This window comes from Sus scrofa, chromosome 1 (assembly GCF_054392235.1).
Source record: "Sus scrofa isolate SSC_HxYL_T2T_F1_AM1 chromosome 1, Sscrofa_HxYL_maternal_Yorkshire_Landrace_v2.0, whole genome shotgun sequence".
NCBI lineage: Eukaryota > Metazoa > Chordata > Mammalia > Artiodactyla > Suidae > Sus > Sus scrofa.
This window is the reverse complement of record NC_139383.1, coordinates 172981377-172998598: the sequence shown is the minus strand read 5'-3', so window position 1 is coordinate 172998598 and position 17222 is coordinate 172981377. Positions and strand designations below refer to the sequence as shown.

Genomic DNA, 17222 nt, shown 5'->3' with positions numbered 1-17222 from the left:
TAGCACTGGAGAGCACAGACTTCCCGCCCAGTTTCAATCAGAGTAGTTCTCATTTTCTCTACTTCACAGACGGAACTTCCTGATTTCATCTGAATAGATAGTTCTTGGGGGAACGAAAAAGAATGAGAAGAGACTCTACTGGTCCATGCTACTTCCTCTAATAAAGCCAGAAGGTATGGTTTCCACCCTCAACTCCATCACCAACTTGCTGTAGGATCAGGGTGGGTCACTTACCCTTCCTTCCATTCTTACAAAAGAAACACTGGATGGCTGCTGAAATCCTATCATACCTCTTAACTTTCCAGGGAGAACAAGATGAAATAAAAAACCCATTTAATGAATGAAAATGGCTGGGCCACCCTGGGTACAATTCCAGATAAAGGTATAATTCCATCAATGGTGGCAAATTACAGGTGTGTGATGAGTGACCAGGCAGAGCTCAGCAGAGTCACTGCAGAATGCCCTGGCTGATGACTGCCAACAGCATCTGACATTAGGACTCAAAAAGCAAACATGAGACAATCTTTTGGCCTTACCTCATAGGACCCAGCACATGGTAGAACACAGGGATCTTGGGACACAGTCCACTTACCAAGAGAGATGTAATACATGAATATATTGATTCTCGAAGAATTCATAACTGGAGACAATGCCACAGTTATCTATGGTTCGACCATTCTTATACCAAGTAACCTCTGGCTTGGGCTGACCTGATGAAAAAGAAATAAGAATATCCTTGTTATGTAAAGTATTTTTAGAAAAGAAAATCATAAAACGATGAATAAGAATGGGTGATTAATAATAGGGACAAACATGATGGATGTCAGTCGGCAAAATAGAAAAGCTCTCTCTCACTGACAAAGATGCATCCTTCAGGAGTTCCCCTGTGGTGCAGCAGGTTAAGGATCCAGTGTTGTTACTGCTGTAGCAAAGGTTCAGTCCCTGGCTAGGGAACTTACTTCTACATGCCACAGGAACAGGCAAAAAAAAAAAAAAAAAAAAAAGCCTTATTCAGGAAGCACCACTGGGCATATTATGCGCCAAAGATGATATTGTGCTGGGGTGGGGGGTGGGGCATATAAAATGAAAAATGCTGTTCCTAAACTCAAGGAGCTATTAGGAAAAATTATCTAGGAGTTCTCTGGTGGCACAGTAGTTTAAGAATCCAGTGTTGTCACTGCTGTGGTGCAGGTTCATTCCTTGGCCCTGGAACTTCTGCATGTCACAAGTATGGCCAACAAATCAAAAACAAAAAAAAGAAAAAAAAGAAAAATTATCTAAAACTTGGATATAGGGCAAAAACGTGGATGGTATCTTCAATGTTACATGGGGGAGCAAAGGTCCGTCCAAGACAAAGTGGAATGTACTTTGTTTCACTGATGATTACTAGTGATTAAAATTCTCAGATTTAATGAAGTTACATGTAAACTTCAAGTAACTTTTTACTCAATAGAAATGCAAATAACCTCTCTCTAGCAGACAAGATAATCCCATAAATTACAATTTATTACCCTATAGGACATTAACTAGTGTTTTACCTAACTCAGATCTCTTATCCTAACATGCCTTTATTAAGTTGCCTATAAATATCCAACTCCCCCTAATACCAAAGCCAGACAAAGATACCACCAAAAAAGAAAATTATAGGCCAATATCTTTGATGAATATAGACACAAAAATTCTCAACAAAATTTTAGCCAACCGAATCCAACAACATATCAAAAAGATCATACACCATGACCAGGTAGGATTCAGCTCAGGTTCACAAGGATGGTTCAACATATGCAAATCGATCAACATCATACACCACATTAACAAAAGAAAAATCAAAAACCACATGATTATCTCAATAGATGCAGAAAAAGCATTTGACAAAGTCCAACTTCCATTCATGATAAAAACTCTTACCAAAGTGGGTATAGAGGGAACATAATTTAACATAACAAAAGCCATTTATGACAAACCCTCAGCAAATATAATACTCAATGGAGAAAAGCTGAAAGCCTTCCCACTAAAATCTGGAATAAGACAAGGATGCCCACTCTCACCACTGTTATTCTACAGAGTATTGGAAGTCCTAGCCACAGCAATCAGATAAACAAAAGAAATAAAAGGTATCCAAATTAAAAGAGAAGAGGTAAAACTGTCACTATATGCAGATGACATGATAGTATATATAGAAAACCCTAAGGACTCAATTCAAAAACTACTTGAACTGATCAACAAATTCAGCAAAGTAGCAGGATATAAGATTAACATCCAGAAATCAGTTCCATTTCAGCATACTAACAATGAAATATTAGAAAAGGAATACAAAAATACAATACCTTTCAAAATTCCACCCAAAGAAATCAAATACCTGGGAATACACCTGACCAAGGAGATGAAAGACTTATATGCTGAGAACTATAAAACATTAATCAAGGAAATTAAAGAGGATGTAAAGAAATGGAAAAATATTCCATGCTCCTGGGTTGGAAAAATTAATATTGCAAAAATGGCCATACTACCCAAAGCAATCTACAGATTCAATGCAATCCCTATCAAATTACTCATGACATTTTTCACAGAACTAGAACAAACAATCCAAAAATTTATATGGAACCACAAAAGACCCAGAATTGCCAAAGCAATCCTGCGGAACAAAAACCAAGCAGGAGGCATAACTCTCCCAAACTTTAGGCAATATTGCAAAGCCACAGTCATCAAGACAGTGTAGTACTGATAACAAAACAGACAGATAGACCAATGGAACAGAATAGAGGAGCCAGAAATAAACCCAGACACCTCTGGTCAATTAATCTCTGACAAAGGAGGCAAGAATATAAAATGGGAAAAAGACAGTCTTTTCAGCAAGTATTGCTGAGAAACCTGGACAGGAGCATGCAAATCAATGAAATTAGAACACACCCTCACACCATGCACAAAAACAAACTCAAAATGGCTGAAAGACCTAAATATAAGACACCATCAAACTCCTAGAAGAGAACATAGGCAAAACATTCTCTGATATCAACCTTACAAATGTTTTCTCAGGTCAGTCTCCCAAAGCAACAGAAATAAAAGCAAAAATAAAACAATGGGATCTGTTCAAACTGACAAGCTTTTGCATAGTAAAGGAAACCAAAAAGAAAACAAAAAGACAACTTAAAGAATGGGAGAAAATAGTGTCAAATGATGCAACTGACAAGGGCTTAATCTTTAAAATATACAAACAGCTTTTACAACGCAACAGCAAAAAAGCCAACAACCCCGTGGAAAAATGGGCAAAAGACATGAGAGACATTTCTCCAAAGAAGATATACAGATGGCCAATAAGCACATGAAAAAATGCTCAACATCACTGATTATTAGAGAAATGCAAATCAAAACTACCGTGAGATACCACCTCACGCCAGTCAGAATGGCCATCATTAATAAGTCCACAAATAACAAATGCTAGAGGGGGTGTGGAGAAAAGGGAACCCTGCTGCACTGTTGGTGGGAATGTAAGCTGGTATAACCACTATGGAAAACAGTATATGGAGGTACCTTAAGAGAATGGTACATAGAACTACCATATGACCCAGCAATCCCACTCTTGAGCATATATCTGGACAAACACCCGCATGTTCATTGCAGCTCTATTCACAATAGCAAAGACATGGAAACAATCCAAATGTCCATTGACAGAGGATTGGATTAGGAAGATGTGGTGTATATATATATATATATATATATATGTATGTATGTATGTGTATATATATGTGTGTGTGTGTATGTATGTATGTGTACACAATGGAATACTACTCAGCCATAAAAAAGAACAAAATAATGCCATTTACAGGAACATGAATGGAACTAGAGATCTCATACTGAGTGAAATAAGTCAGAAAGAGAAAGACAAATACCATATGATATCACTCATATTTTATCTGGTATCTAATAACACAGCACAAATGAGACTTTCCACAGAAAAGAAAATCATGGACTTGGAGAACAGACTTGTGGTTGCCAAGGGGGAGGTGGGGAGGGGGAGGGAGTGGGCTGGACTGGGAATTTGGGGTTAATAGATGCAAACTATTGTACTTGAAGTGGATAAGCAATGAGATCCTGCTGTATTGCACTGGCAACTATATCTAGTCATTTATGATGAAACATGATAATGTGAGAAAAAAAGAATGTATATATATATGTGTGACTGGGTCACCTTGCTGTATAGTAGAAAATTGATAGAACACGGTAAACCAGCTATAATGGAAAAAAAATCATTTAAAAATTAAAAAAAAAACATATATATACGACTCCTCAAATGTTCTGGCCTTAATACTTTCTAGTCCCCCTCCCCCCGCCTTTTTTTTTTTTTGCTGCACCCATGGCATTTGGAAGTTCCCGGGGCCAGGGATCGAACCTATGCCACAGCAGTGACAATTCCAGGTCCTTAATCTCTAGGCCACCAATGAACTCCTCTGGCTCCTTCTTTATTCAAAGAATTGAATGAAATCTTAGAAATGTTCATTCCATATGTGCATGGGGGTCACTTTACGTTTTTGAAAGTCACACTTTAAGAGAGCTCAGCGTCTGAGTATATATTACAGTACAAAAGAGGGAGGAACAGAGTTCTCACTGGCTCGGTAGGTTAAAAATCCATGAGGATTCTAGTCAATCCCTGGCCTCATTCATTGGGTTAAGGATCTGGTGTTGCCGTGAGCTGTGGTGTAGGTCGCAGACACGGCTTGGATCCTGCATTGCTGTGGCTGTGGTGTAGGCCGGCAGCTATAGCTGATTCGACCCCTAGTCTAGGAACTTCCATATGCCGAAAGCACGGCCCTAAAAAGGAAAAAAAAAAAAAAGAGGGAGGAACAAAATAGATTAGCCAAAAGCCGTATCTTCCTGAGGATGATGAGAGAGTCTGGACTGCGGGTTTCCCAGGCTGATTCTCTGCTTATGTGACTGATGTCATCACAGAAACTGACCTACACTTTCTCCCTCGGAAGGGCAATCACTAACCAGATGTAGTGCTGATGGGCTAATCTAGTAAAACCACCAGGAATTTCACTCACCCCTTGGGATTTCCCCCTACTTGTAACAGACAGGGCAGGCAGTTTTCCAGAGTGTGCCAACAAGCTTCCTCCCTGGCTTCCGTGTCCTTGAAAATGTATAAAATGCCACCTATACAGGAGGGAAGCCAAATATACTTTTCTAAATCCATTCCAGATAGATTGTGTGTGTGTGTGTGTGTGTGTGTGGTGTGTGTGTGTGTGTGTGTGTGGTGTGTGTCTTATCACATGATTTTTAGTGAACAAGCCCCCTCAGACCACTCAGAGGAAAGAATCCATGTTTTTTAAGGTCATAGAAGAGAAAAAGCTAAAAATGTTGGGGAGGTAACAAGAAAAGGCAGTGACACCTGTACCTCTGAAGGGACCTGAGGCTGCTCACAGCCCCTCTCCCTCTCTCTATATATATATATCTCATCTAATTCGTTTTCTTTTTGGCCGTGCACACGGCATGTGGAAGTTCCTGGCCAGGAATTGAACGCACGTCGGAGCAGCGACTCAAGCTACAGCAGCGACAACGCCAGCCTTTACTTGCTGAGCCACCAGGGAATTCCTGTCTCATCTAATCTGGAGTCTCCCCTCTGGGCTACCTTTCTCCTTCCCCAGGTAAGCAGCCGCACAGCCGGTGCCTGGCACCAGGAGCAGACAGACAGACCTGAGTGCGGGGACTCATCTTCTCCAGCAGCTGCTTGGCTGTCACTTTCAGACAAATGACAAAGCCACCAAAATTTAGCCTCCCCAAAAAACCATCAAGGAGGCTGCTGATCACATTTCATTTCCGCCTATTCTTATCAGACTCGTATTCCCCTGTTGGTGGGTTTTATCAGATTCCTTCTCAGGATAAATTTAACTGTTCCTTTCCTGTGTGCTCTTGACTTTTTTTGAAGCCATTATGCTATGTCTGCGTGAGGTGGGTCCAGGAAACTCATTCTGATCTCTTGGGCTCCAATCTTTCATTTCAGACTGATTAGGGCTGATGGAGTCCCCTGGTTTCTTACTGGCTGACTGTTTTTTTCCCCTTCTCGTGGTACAAAGCTGAATAATCAGCCTCACATGAGACTTGCACAGGGAAGTGGTATCTTGTACCTTGTGGGTGGTTCTCTTTTCTCCCTCTACTTGCTGGAAACCTCACCCAAAAATCCTACCCTTGTTTTTTAAGCCTACCTGCAGGTCGCATATTGAGAACCACCTCCAGAATGTTTCACACGGATCTGGCTAACATGTATGGGGACCGGTAGCCAAGTTTAGAGTCCATCCAAACACCATGGCTTCCTAGGGAGACATGGGGCTACACTGAAGTCTCAGTAATGGACTTGAGCCTGTCCCTCTAATCTGGATGGCTACGGACAAAGAGAGGGGAGCTGCCCTTTAGGCTTGGAGAGGCTGGGTGCACAGCCCTACACCCCAGCATCCAGACAGAGAGCAAGATTTTATTGTGACTTCTGCTAAGGAAACACAACCATTTCAGAGGCTGGTTCTTCTCTCTGGACCTAGAGAAAAAGATCAGGGGGGAAAGAGTTTTCGGTCTGCCCTCAGGAAAGACCACCAGGGCGTCTATGTTTTCAAGGCTAGACATAATCCAAGAAAGAAAACAACCCACAAGGTACCAGGTACCACTTTCCTATTCAGTTATTTTGTTTCTACTTTCTTTTAATAATACATACTTTTTCCCACAGTGGGTACCAATTCTGGATCAGCTCTGGGGTATTTATTCTCCAGTCAGGGGGAATTCAAGCCCCCTGCTCTTCCTCCACTGGGGATGTGTGTCTTGGTTTTAACCTTTTCACTGCTAACCAGCATAGCTGAAAAAGGCAAGCAATGGGGAGATGAATTTAGCCGGGCTGGGACTACCCACAAAAGGTGATAAAGAAGAGTCAGTAAATTGCTGGAAGTGAAGGTACTCCTGCCATTCCTGTGTGCCACAGGACATTAAGAGAGGATTTGCTAAAAAAAGAGACAGTATGGGAGTTGCCTAGCCAACTATCACACCATGATGTGAAGATCACTATAATGTGTCCAGAGAGGTACTTGAAGAAATCTTCTAGAAAAAAAATCATAAAGGATTTAGTTGCTCAATCACTTACTCAGAACTAAGTTCCCAAGTAATTTTCCCAGAGAATGTTTTAACAATGCCTTTGTGAGCCAAAAAACCTGGTCTGCAGGGAAATTTCAGAGGGTGATGAGGCAATGAGGGTTACCAGATATCATGCAGCGAAGCACAGCATCTGACTTCTCGGGAATTTTCTGGGAAAGCAACGTAGACAAGAAACAAAGTGTGCGCCTCTGGGGCCCTCCTGAGTCCGTCATCCTTTCATGCCACGTGAACCTGAAAAATAAAAATCACTGACATCACCATTTGTTGAGACATCTCTGACTTTTTCCCAGGAATTCAAGAAGCCCCACCACCCCCATGAATGACCCTTAGGGAGAGAAGGAGCATGGTCCCTTGGCCTGCGGAAGGCTGGGTGCTGACACTCAGCCTGGCAGCCAGGTTGGGAATCCTCGGTCAGGTTTTCTCACTGCCACTGCTGACACTGGGGCCGGAGACTTTGTTATGGAGGCTGTTCTATGCTTTGTAGGACGTTTAGCAGCATTCCTGGCTTCGACCCACTAGATGCCAGTCGTACCTCGCCCCCAAGTGGTGAGAATCAAAAATGTCTGCAGACATTGCCAGTGTCCCCAGGAAGGGCAGCCCTGGGGTGGGGTGGGGTGGGGTGGGGCTGGGGTTAACCATGAGTCCTAGTGCATGGCCCAGCAGCCCGAGCTCAGCCTGAGAGGGAAAAGTGCATGAGCCTAGCCAGGGCCATCTCCTTCCTCTTTCCGTCTCTCTTCAAAGTCTTTTTCTTTGGACTCTGAAAATGTGTGCATATTCGCCTTCCCAGACAGGAGTTGATTAAATGCAAAGGCATCCCCAGGTAAGAGGAATTTCTCCAGGGGAAACTGGGAAATGACTGCAACTTCCCAGCACCAGGCAGGTGCCCAGGGGAGGGCAGCGAGTGGGCTGGCCTTTTTCAGCAAGGACGTCCTTATCAGTCCAAGCCTGCCTTAGACCCTTGGTTAATCACCAGGTATGTTATTTCACTTAATCTCCTTTAAATGACCTTGAGGCTTATTAATACCACCTACGTCTTACAAATGAAGAACCTGAGACTCTCAAAGGTTCAGCAATGTGTTCAAGATAAACCAGCTCCAGAGGCCACTCCCCGAGAGTCCCCCTCATGGCCACACAGGCTGACAAGGCGGCCCTGGACCAGCACAGTGCATGTCCCATGGCAGCTCGAAGAACACCAGTCTCTCCGAACCCAGAGGACCCTCCATTTCCACTCTGTCCTCTGGGTTTGTAGCTAGCATCCCATGGCCAAATCCAGCCTTGGTGGAGCCCCAAGCTTGGAAATAACATCTCGTTCTATCCAAACAGTAGAAATTTAGAGACAGACTCTTAGAATCATCTTCCACACAAATATATTTTGAGGACTTATTTCTGATGTGGTAAATTCCCCAAAGATGAGAACTGTACCTCCAACTTTCCTAAGTTGTACACAACTTTTTGTGTATTGATTTGGACATGGCATATAGTCAAGGTCATCCAAGAAAAGCAGTGGACTAGGAGTCAGAAGCTTTAGTCCTTTCCATTTGTCATTTTTGTGTGGTAACATAGCATCAGTGCCTAAGAATTCTAGAGCCAGATACCCTGGGCTCAAATTCTGACTCTGCCCCTTACAGGCTCCACAAGCACGTCACAAGCTCTCTGTGCCTCAGTTTCCTTGTCTGTGAAATGGAGGCATAATAATGGTATATAGGTCCTTGATTACTGTGAGGATTCCTGTAAAGCACTTAATTCTCCAGAGGTTAGAATAATATATGTAAATAGCCTAGGGAGAACCTGTTACGTAATTGGTTTTCAAGATGGTAATCAGTAGACTTTAAGGAAAGACTTCGCTTGTTTCATCAATTTCCTTTTCTGCTGTGGGTTACCACAATGACTTTTTTTTCAAGAGATACACCAATTCATATCTAAAAATTTCTCCTGGTATTATATTCACCTGTAATAGACATTCCTGTTCCCAGGGGCCACTGTTGTAGAAGGGGAAAAAAGAACAAATCAAGCCCTCAAGAGTTGGGGTGACAGGAGATCCCATTGTGGCTCAGTGGTAATGAACCTGACTAGTATCCACAAGGATGTGGGTTGGATCCCTGGCCTCATTCAGTGGGTTAAGGATCTGGCATTGCTATGAATTGTGGTATAGGTCGTAGAGGCAGCTTGGATCCTACACTGCTGTGGCTGTGGTGTAGGCCGGCAGCTGCAGCTCTGATTTGACCCCCAGCCCTGGAACTTTCATATGCTGCAGGTGCAGCCCTTAAAAAAGAAAAAAAAAAGTTGGGGTGACATTGAAGACCTTAAGTGCCATCTATGACTCCTTCCCAGGGGACAGCATCCTGTCAGCAAAGTGCCACAGGTTACAACAGTGACAAACACACTACTTGACTCACATTGTTGGTTCCGTCATCACATATCCCAGCCACGGGGCACTGACTACAAAGAAAAAGACAGTTAAGTCAGGCTGTGGTTCATGTTTCCTTGCTTCTCCGAAGGTAAGAACCCTTGAAGACAGATTTATCATTCTCCGCAGGACATGGATAACCAGTGAATCACTGAAATAAGCAGGGGGGGCCACAGTGGGGTCACCAACAACTAGGGAGCAGTAACATAATGGGGATGAACACAAGACCTGCATGATTTTTTGGTTTTCAGCTGTGTGATCCAGAGCAAGTTGCTTTCATTTTAAAAATGCCGTTTACCTTCAATTACACGGAGTCTAAATGCAGATGTTCGTATTCTTTAAAATGAACAAACAAGTGGGATGGACTGGGAGTTTGAGGTTAGTAGATGCAAACTATTACATTTAGAATGGAAAAGCAATGCGGTCCTGCTGTAGAGCACAGGGAACTATATCCAATCAGTTGTGATAGAACATGATAGAATATGAGAAAAAGAACGTGTGTGTGTGTATGTGTGTGTGTGTGTGTGAGAGAGAGAGAGACTGCGTCACTTTGTTGTATAGCAGAAATTGATGGAACATCGTAAATCAACTATAATAAAAAATTTTAATGACAGTAAAAAAAAAAATTGTAAAAAAGCTTTAAAAAATACACCAAAAAGTGACATCTCCCACAAGCATAGCTGCATCTCAGTACCAAGAGGAAGAGTTTGCTGTTCTTTCAGGAATTTTTCTATCCATTGACATTTAATATATAATTGTGTTGTATGTACATCATTAAATTGTACATACTTGTCATGCAGTTGGCTCATCTTATTTATCAAGTTTGGCGGTCTTCCAACATCAACCCAACCCATAATGGGCTGCATCATTTTTAAAAAATGCTTGATGATAATCAGTACCACATAATATGGCAATACCATGCTTAATCTGTCTGTTCTTGTATTGATGACGTAGAGTTTGGCCAGGGTTTTTCAGACTTACAAGTGTGTCTCAAAAACATCCTGGGAGTTCTCATTGTGGCTCAAGGGTTAGAGAACCCAACTAGCATCCATAAGGATGCGGATTCAATCCCTGGCCTCGCTCAGTGGATTGGGGATCTGGCATTGCCATGAGCTGTGGTGTAGGTTGAAGATGCGGTTCAGATCTCACATTGCTGTGGCTGTGGTGTAGGCTGGTGGCTACAACTCTGATTCAACCCCCAGCCTGGGAACCTCCATATGCCATGGGTGTGGCCCTAAAAAGCCAAAAAAAAAAAAAAAAAAAAAATCCTGGGCCTCCTTGGGCAATATGTGGTTCTCTAGACTAAATACCAAAAACTGAGACTGCGGAGTAAGAGTATTCACACATTCCATTTTGATAAATAATCCAAGATGGGCGAGACCCTCAATAAGAGAAGGATGTGGATGAAGGGTCTGGATTTGTGGGTTCAAATTTTAGCTTGCCATATACTAGCTTTATGTCTCTCTGCCTCAGTTTCTTCATCTGTGAAATAAAGGCAACAGCAATACCTACTTCATGTGGTTGTTAGCGAAATGGAGTATGAACAAAGCTCTTCTGAATAGCACAGCAAGCACTATGTAAGCATGAGCTGCTATCAAGATTTGGGGCTGAACAGCAAAATTACAAAAACATCTTCCTCTTAAACTGGTGGAGAACAGGCAAGAGGTAACAGAATTCTTTCAAAATCTGAAGCCCTCGATGGATGCCAACTTTTGGCTAATCTGCCCCCCACAGATAGTCAGTGGCGTGGCTGCTGTCAGCAGGAAAGCTGCTGTCAACTGAAGGAATCAGGGGAGGGCTCTGAGCTCACATGTGGATACTGGGCAGCCAGCTCTTCTGGAGCGGCCGCTAAAGTCAATGCTTTCACACCAGGATGGGAGGGATCAGCCCTGATTACCCAGCCTAATCCAACGGCAACTGGGATCCTGAATTTGCCATTGTCAGTTACTCCAGATTTGGATGCCACATCCACTGTCAATACCTAGTGCCCTGTGAAAGAAAAGCACTCTTCCCCAAAACTGGTTCTGGAAATCTGGGGGTGGAGGTGGCATTAAGGCAGACCAGGCAGGGAGAGACATTAACACGTTTGAGGTGCCTTCTATGTGTCAGCCCCCAGGCTGGGCACTTCATAAACATTATCTCATTTAATCCTCACTGTGAAACTACCAGACAGGGATTCTTTATGCTTTCACAGATAAGATGTAGGTGCTTAGGGTGACTTTTTAAAAATTTATTTATTTATTTATTTATTTTGTCTTTTTAGGGCTGTACTGGCAACACATGGAAGGTCTCAGGCTAGGGGTCGAATTGAAGCTGCAGCTGCCGGCCTACACCACAGCCACAGCAACACCATATCTGAGCCATGCCTGTGACCTACACCATAGCTCATGCAACACTGGATCCTTAATCCACTGAGCAAGGCCAGGGATCGGACCCATGTCCTCATGGATACTAGTCGGGTTTGTTACCACTGAGCTACGATGGGAACTCTTTTTGGCTTTTTTTCATTATAGTTGATTTACAACGTTCTGTCAGTTTCTGCTGTACAGCAAAATGACCCAGTCATACATATACATCCATTCTTTTTCTCACATTATCATCCATCATGTTCCATCACACATGATTAGACAGAGGCTTATGGTGACTTTAAAGAGTTGATGTGGAAGTTCCCGTTGTGGCTTAGTAGTTAATGAATCTGACTAGAAACCATGAGGTTGTGGGTTTGATCCCTGGCCTTGCTCAGTGGGTTAAGGATCTGGTGTTGCCGTGAGCTGTGGCGTAGGCCGGTGGCTACAGCTCCGATTAGACCCCTAGCCTGGGAACCTCCATATGCCATGGGAGCAGCCCTAGAAAAGGCAAAAAGACAAAAAATAAAAAAATAAAGAGTTGACATGGACTTCTTTCGTGGCTCAGTAAGTTAAGGATCCATGTTGTCACTGCTGTGGCTCTGGTTACAGCTGTGGTGCAAGTTCGATCCCTGGCCCAGGAACTTGTGCGTGCCCAGGGTGCTGCCAAAAAAAAAAAAAAAAAAAGAGTTGATGTAACAAACCTAACTCCTCACTGCCTGCAAGTGGCAGAGCTGGGATATGAGTCCAGATTTGTTGGCACCCAAGCATTGTGCTGTTTCTTGGATATGATTTTAAGGCTGGATGTGAGAAATAAAAGCAAGTAAATAAATAAAACCCAAGGAAAGATGCTCAACCTCACTAGTCTTTAGGGAAATACAAGTTAAAACCACAAAGAGGATAGCATTTCACACCCACTAGGACGGCTATTATAAAACAAGAGTCAAACGTGGGTGAGGATATGGAAAAAAAGCACCCTTCAAACGTGGCTGGTGGGAATGTAAAAATGACACAGATGCTCTGGAAAACAGCTTGACAGTTTCTTAAAAAGTTAAACATAAACTTACAAAAAGACCCAGAAATTTCATTCCTAAGAATTGACCCAAGAGAACTAAAAACACGTCCACAAAAAAATTCTTAGCAGGATTACTCATAATAATCAAAAATTGGAAGTAACCTAAATGTCTATTGGAAACAACCTAAATGTCCGACCAGTGAACAGACAGACAGAAAGTGGTGTAGCTCTACAATGGAACACAATGGGCAATGAAAAGGAACAAAGGAGGCCACATGGCACAACATGGACGAACCTCAAAAACATGATCATCATGCTCAGCGACAGGAGCCACAGACACAAGACACCATTTATTGTATGAGTCCATTTCTATGAAAAGTCCAAAAGAAACTACTGAGACCAAAAGTAGATTAGTGGTTGCTAGAAGTGGAGACAGTGAGAATACTATTTAACAATAAACATACAGGAGGGCTCTTTGGCAGGCGAAGAAAATGTTTGAAAACTGACCAATGACGATGGTGGTGCAACTTGATAAATTAAACTAAAAACATCATTGAATTGAACACTTGGAAAGGCTGATTTGTACAATTTGCAAAACATGCCTCATTAGAGGTAATTTTTAAAACAGAAACAAGAAGGAGATAAAAAAATGCCTAATATTCATTGCAGCACTGCTGTGATAGCAAAAGGTTGAAAGCAACCTAAATGGCCATCAACAGGTACCCGGTTACAGTATACCTAGACAACGGGGTTTTTAGTTTTTAATAGCAAAGAGCATTAAAAAAGAATAAGGTGGTTCCTTATGCACTGATGTGGAATAATCTCCAAAATATACCGTTAAGTGAAAAAAATACAGAAGAGAATTTAGAGTACATTATCACTTGCATAAGCAAAAAAGGAAGAACGCATATTCTAACATGCTTACTTATGCACATAATGATTCTAGGAATACACAAGAAACTGGCGACCTGGGGAGGATGCCTAAATATCTGGGGAAAGAACATTGTCTCTGCATATCCTTTTTGGATATTTTAAATTAATACATGTTACCTAAGAAACAAATATAATTTAACTTTTAAGTATTAATAGTGTGCAACTCCACATGCCCAACAGTGTACCTGGCACATGGCTATGTTGTCGACACACCGACACATCGAGTTGTAGCTCTCTCTGGATTTGTTCTGAATTTTTTTTTTTTTTTTTTTTTTTTTTTAAGGTGGACTGGAGAGACTTGCCACTCCACTCCCTTCTGCTATTTAAATTCTGTGGCAGTTTCCAATTCTTTAAAGGAGAGTAAAATGAAATCTGTGAGAGAGTGTAGGAAAGCCTCTGATTCTGAAAAACACAATAGAAAAACACCCCTGAAACACAGGCAGCTCAAGAGACTTCACTAAGGTCACACAGCTTGTTAGTAGCAGAGTCCAGGTTTCTTGATTCTAATTTTCAACTTATTATATTGAAAGGATACATTCCCCTTTTTTTTCTTTTTCTTTTTACATGCTACTCAAGGCATGCAGAGGTTCCCACGCTAGGGATCGAACCCAACCCACAGCAATAACAAGAATGGATTCCCAACCTGCTGAGCCACCAGGGAACTCCTCCCCCACCTTTTCTTTTCCTTGTCCTTCTCCCTAAGGGTAAAGACAGGAAAGAGAGAAAAGATCCTGATGCTATAAACACACAGAGCATGACAGTGTTGTAATGAGACCAACTTGGGTGAAATAACTGGCTCAAATCACATTGGTTTGAAGTTGAAATGAGGTGAACTGACTGTTGTGTTCAATCTAGGCACGTGTCATTAGAACACGTGTAGCAAAGAAATCCCCTCTCCGGTTCCTCCTCCACATTCTCCCAGGCTCCTTGTGTCCTCATGCTTGATTTCTCTGCAGCAAAAGCCTCAGAGCAACTGGGGACTGTTTATTTTAATTTCACCTAGAGGTGACACCCTGTGGAAGTTCAGGCATCAGGCAGCAGAGGGGAGGACCTGGGAAATGTTAGTTTCTCTTCTGCCCCACTCCCCGCCCCATAATGGGCAAAAATAACACTCCCGCCATGTAATGAACTGAGCCTGGATGGATTACATTGAACAAACCACCTCTCAGTGAGCCAGCTCAAAGAAAGCCGGCTGTGTGGGGACCGGGGACACAGTGCTGTGGAGAGTGTCAGTTCTACCTCAGCCACATCCTACCATCATCCTTCATTCAACCCAGCCAGTCGGAGAGTCTTAGGCGAAAACTTTTTATTTTTGCCTCTACTTGCTTTTTTAAAAACCTTTTCTTTTCTTCTTTTTTTTTTTTTTTTTTTTTTTAAGTAAAGTGTATCTTAAAGATAAGGAACACCACACCCAGTGGTTCCAAGGCACGACTATTTTGTGGGAGAATATTTTAAATTGCCTGGGCTGAAGTTTCAAGCAGGCCCATCCTAAATCTTTCACATTCTGAAATTTTAGCAAGAAAAAAAAGAGAGAAAGAGAGAAAGAGAAAAAGAAGGAAAAAGAAAGAAAGAAGCTTTTTAGTTAACCAAGGGGAGGAACTAGCCTTGCTGGAGAAAGTACGATGTGACAGATACTTTAGGTACATTTACTCATCTAATTCCCCCATCAATCCTGTCAAAGTGGATGGTGTTATGTTCATTTTACAAGTGAGAACACGAGTTCAGACAGGCTGGAAACTGTACTAGAGTCAGAATCTGGTTCCAAACCTACCTCCAGGGTGCAGGTTTTATTCCTCTACTCCACCCTGCTTCCCCCACATCACTACCCCAATTATGACATTCAGCTGCATCCTCCTTGCATATGCTGATAGCTACATGAAGTGTGCAGAGGCTGTTAAGAACTAATTAAATGGCGGAGTTCCTGTCGTGGCGCAGCAGAAACGAATCCGACTAGGAACCATGAGGTTGCGGGTTTGATCCCTGGCCTTGGTCAGTGGGTTAAGGATCCGGCGTTGCGGTGAGCTGTGGTGTAGGTTGAAGACGAGGCTCGGATTTGGCGTTGCTGTGGCTGTGGTGTTGGCCGGCAGCAACAGCTCTGATTCGACCCCTAGCCTGGGAAACTTCATATACTGAGAGTGCAGCCCTAAAAGGACAAAAGACAAAACAAAACTAATTAAATGGGGGCGGTGTCTCCGCAGGTGATGTAAATAGGAATCCCACCCAAATTGTGATTGCATGTTTTGCAAAACCTTCAAAGGACAATGGAGTTGGGCAGCTAACATACATTTAGTTTGTTTTAAATCTGAATTTCCAGGATCTGATCATGTTTCTTGACCATCAGTGCCTTTCAATACAGGATTTGTCAATTTTTCCATTCAGAAGGTAGCTCACAACATCCTGGATTTTAGAAGCGCCACAGAAGGAGGCTCGTTTGACTTACCCTTACAACAGCTGGAAGGCTGTTTTAAAAACTCTCTCACCACTCCCCAGGTAATGAATCTTCAAAAATGAAGGCTACCTTTACCTAAGGAAAAGGCTGTGGAAGGGAAATCAGTAGAGCAGAAGCAGCTCTAAATGCTGCTCTTGCTTTTATCTATTTTTAAATGATTGTAACTGACACCTTTAATCAGTGGTTTCAAAGTTTGGATGGGTTCATCAAAACGTAACATGACAGTGGTGCTATTTTACCAGTCTTTCGGGGGTTGACTTTTTTGCCTTAAATGTTTCAAAAAATCTAACAACTCAAGTACAGCGTCATGCCTATAGTTAACGGTACTGTATTGTACACTTAAACGTGTATTAAGACAGTAGATCTCAGGTTAAGTGTTCTTACCACAATTTTTAAAAAAGAAAGAAAACTGACTTTAATGACTCGATGAATGTTTGCATCAGCCATTTTGACAAGCTTGATGGCTTTGCAGCAGCCTTCATTCCTGTTGTCAGACAAGATATTGCTGTGTCCACCCAAAAAGGGGAGATTCAATCATGCAGCTAACACAAGTAAAAGGAATAACTTTTGACTAAAACACTCAAAGATTTCAGGCAAAAGTACTAGAGCCCAAGTTACCTGGGTCGTTTTCTCAGATTGTCATTACATTTTATCTTGCAAAGCCTTCACAAATCGCTCCTTTGGGTCATCCTTTATGTTTATTTTGCCCTAACTCTTGACATTGCCATAAGGAGAAAGAAGCTTTTAAAATTATTGCCAAGCCAAAATAAACAGACATTAAAAAACAACAATAGTTTCTCAAAAGTGTCAGAATGAAGGCGAATTTGGCTACTTAAATATATGCAAATATGCTTGATTGACCCTACGTTGTTTTATCCTGTTCTAATTCATAAGGAAACAATGGACTTTGTTCCCCACTGGAGAAAATGTAAACGACTATTT

The 17222-nt window shown here is 42.2% G+C and overlaps 1 protein-coding gene and 1 long non-coding RNA gene across 9 annotated transcripts in view; one reads left to right on the top strand and one right to left on the bottom strand.

The window, feature by feature from the left end:
• LOC106509068 (uncharacterized) overlaps positions 1 to 7389 on the top strand; it is a 41746-nt gene extending 34357 nt beyond the window's left edge. Inside the window, exons 3-4 of one of the 2 annotated variants that reach the window (XR_014816443.1) lie at positions 70 to 173; positions 5643 to 5898. This is a non-coding gene — a long non-coding RNA (uncharacterized LOC106509068). Of the gene's footprint in view, positions 1 to 69; positions 174 to 5642 lie in introns of both variants that reach the window. The other variant, XR_014816444.1, reaches the window with a different exon arrangement.
• Positions 1 to 17222, bottom strand: part of ALPK2 (alpha kinase 2) — a 158945-nt gene that overhangs the window by 112233 nt on the left and 29490 nt on the right. For 5 of the 7 annotated variants that reach the window (XR_014816133.1, XR_014816136.1, XM_013993295.3 and 2 more), the window contains exons 2-3: positions 7235 to 7362; positions 593 to 710 (exon numbers count right to left, since the gene is read on the bottom strand). Coding sequence is in view for 5 of the 7 variants with exons in the window: in XM_013993295.3 (XP_013848749.2) it covers positions 593 to 710; positions 7235 to 7343 (227 nt within the window). In the remaining 2 variants the exon portion in view is untranslated. Of the gene's footprint in view, positions 1 to 592; positions 711 to 7234; positions 7363 to 9527; positions 9571 to 12587; positions 12684 to 14016; positions 14229 to 17222 lie in introns of those variants that run through there. The other 2 variants (XM_084977455.1, XM_001925970.8) reach the window with 2 other exon arrangements.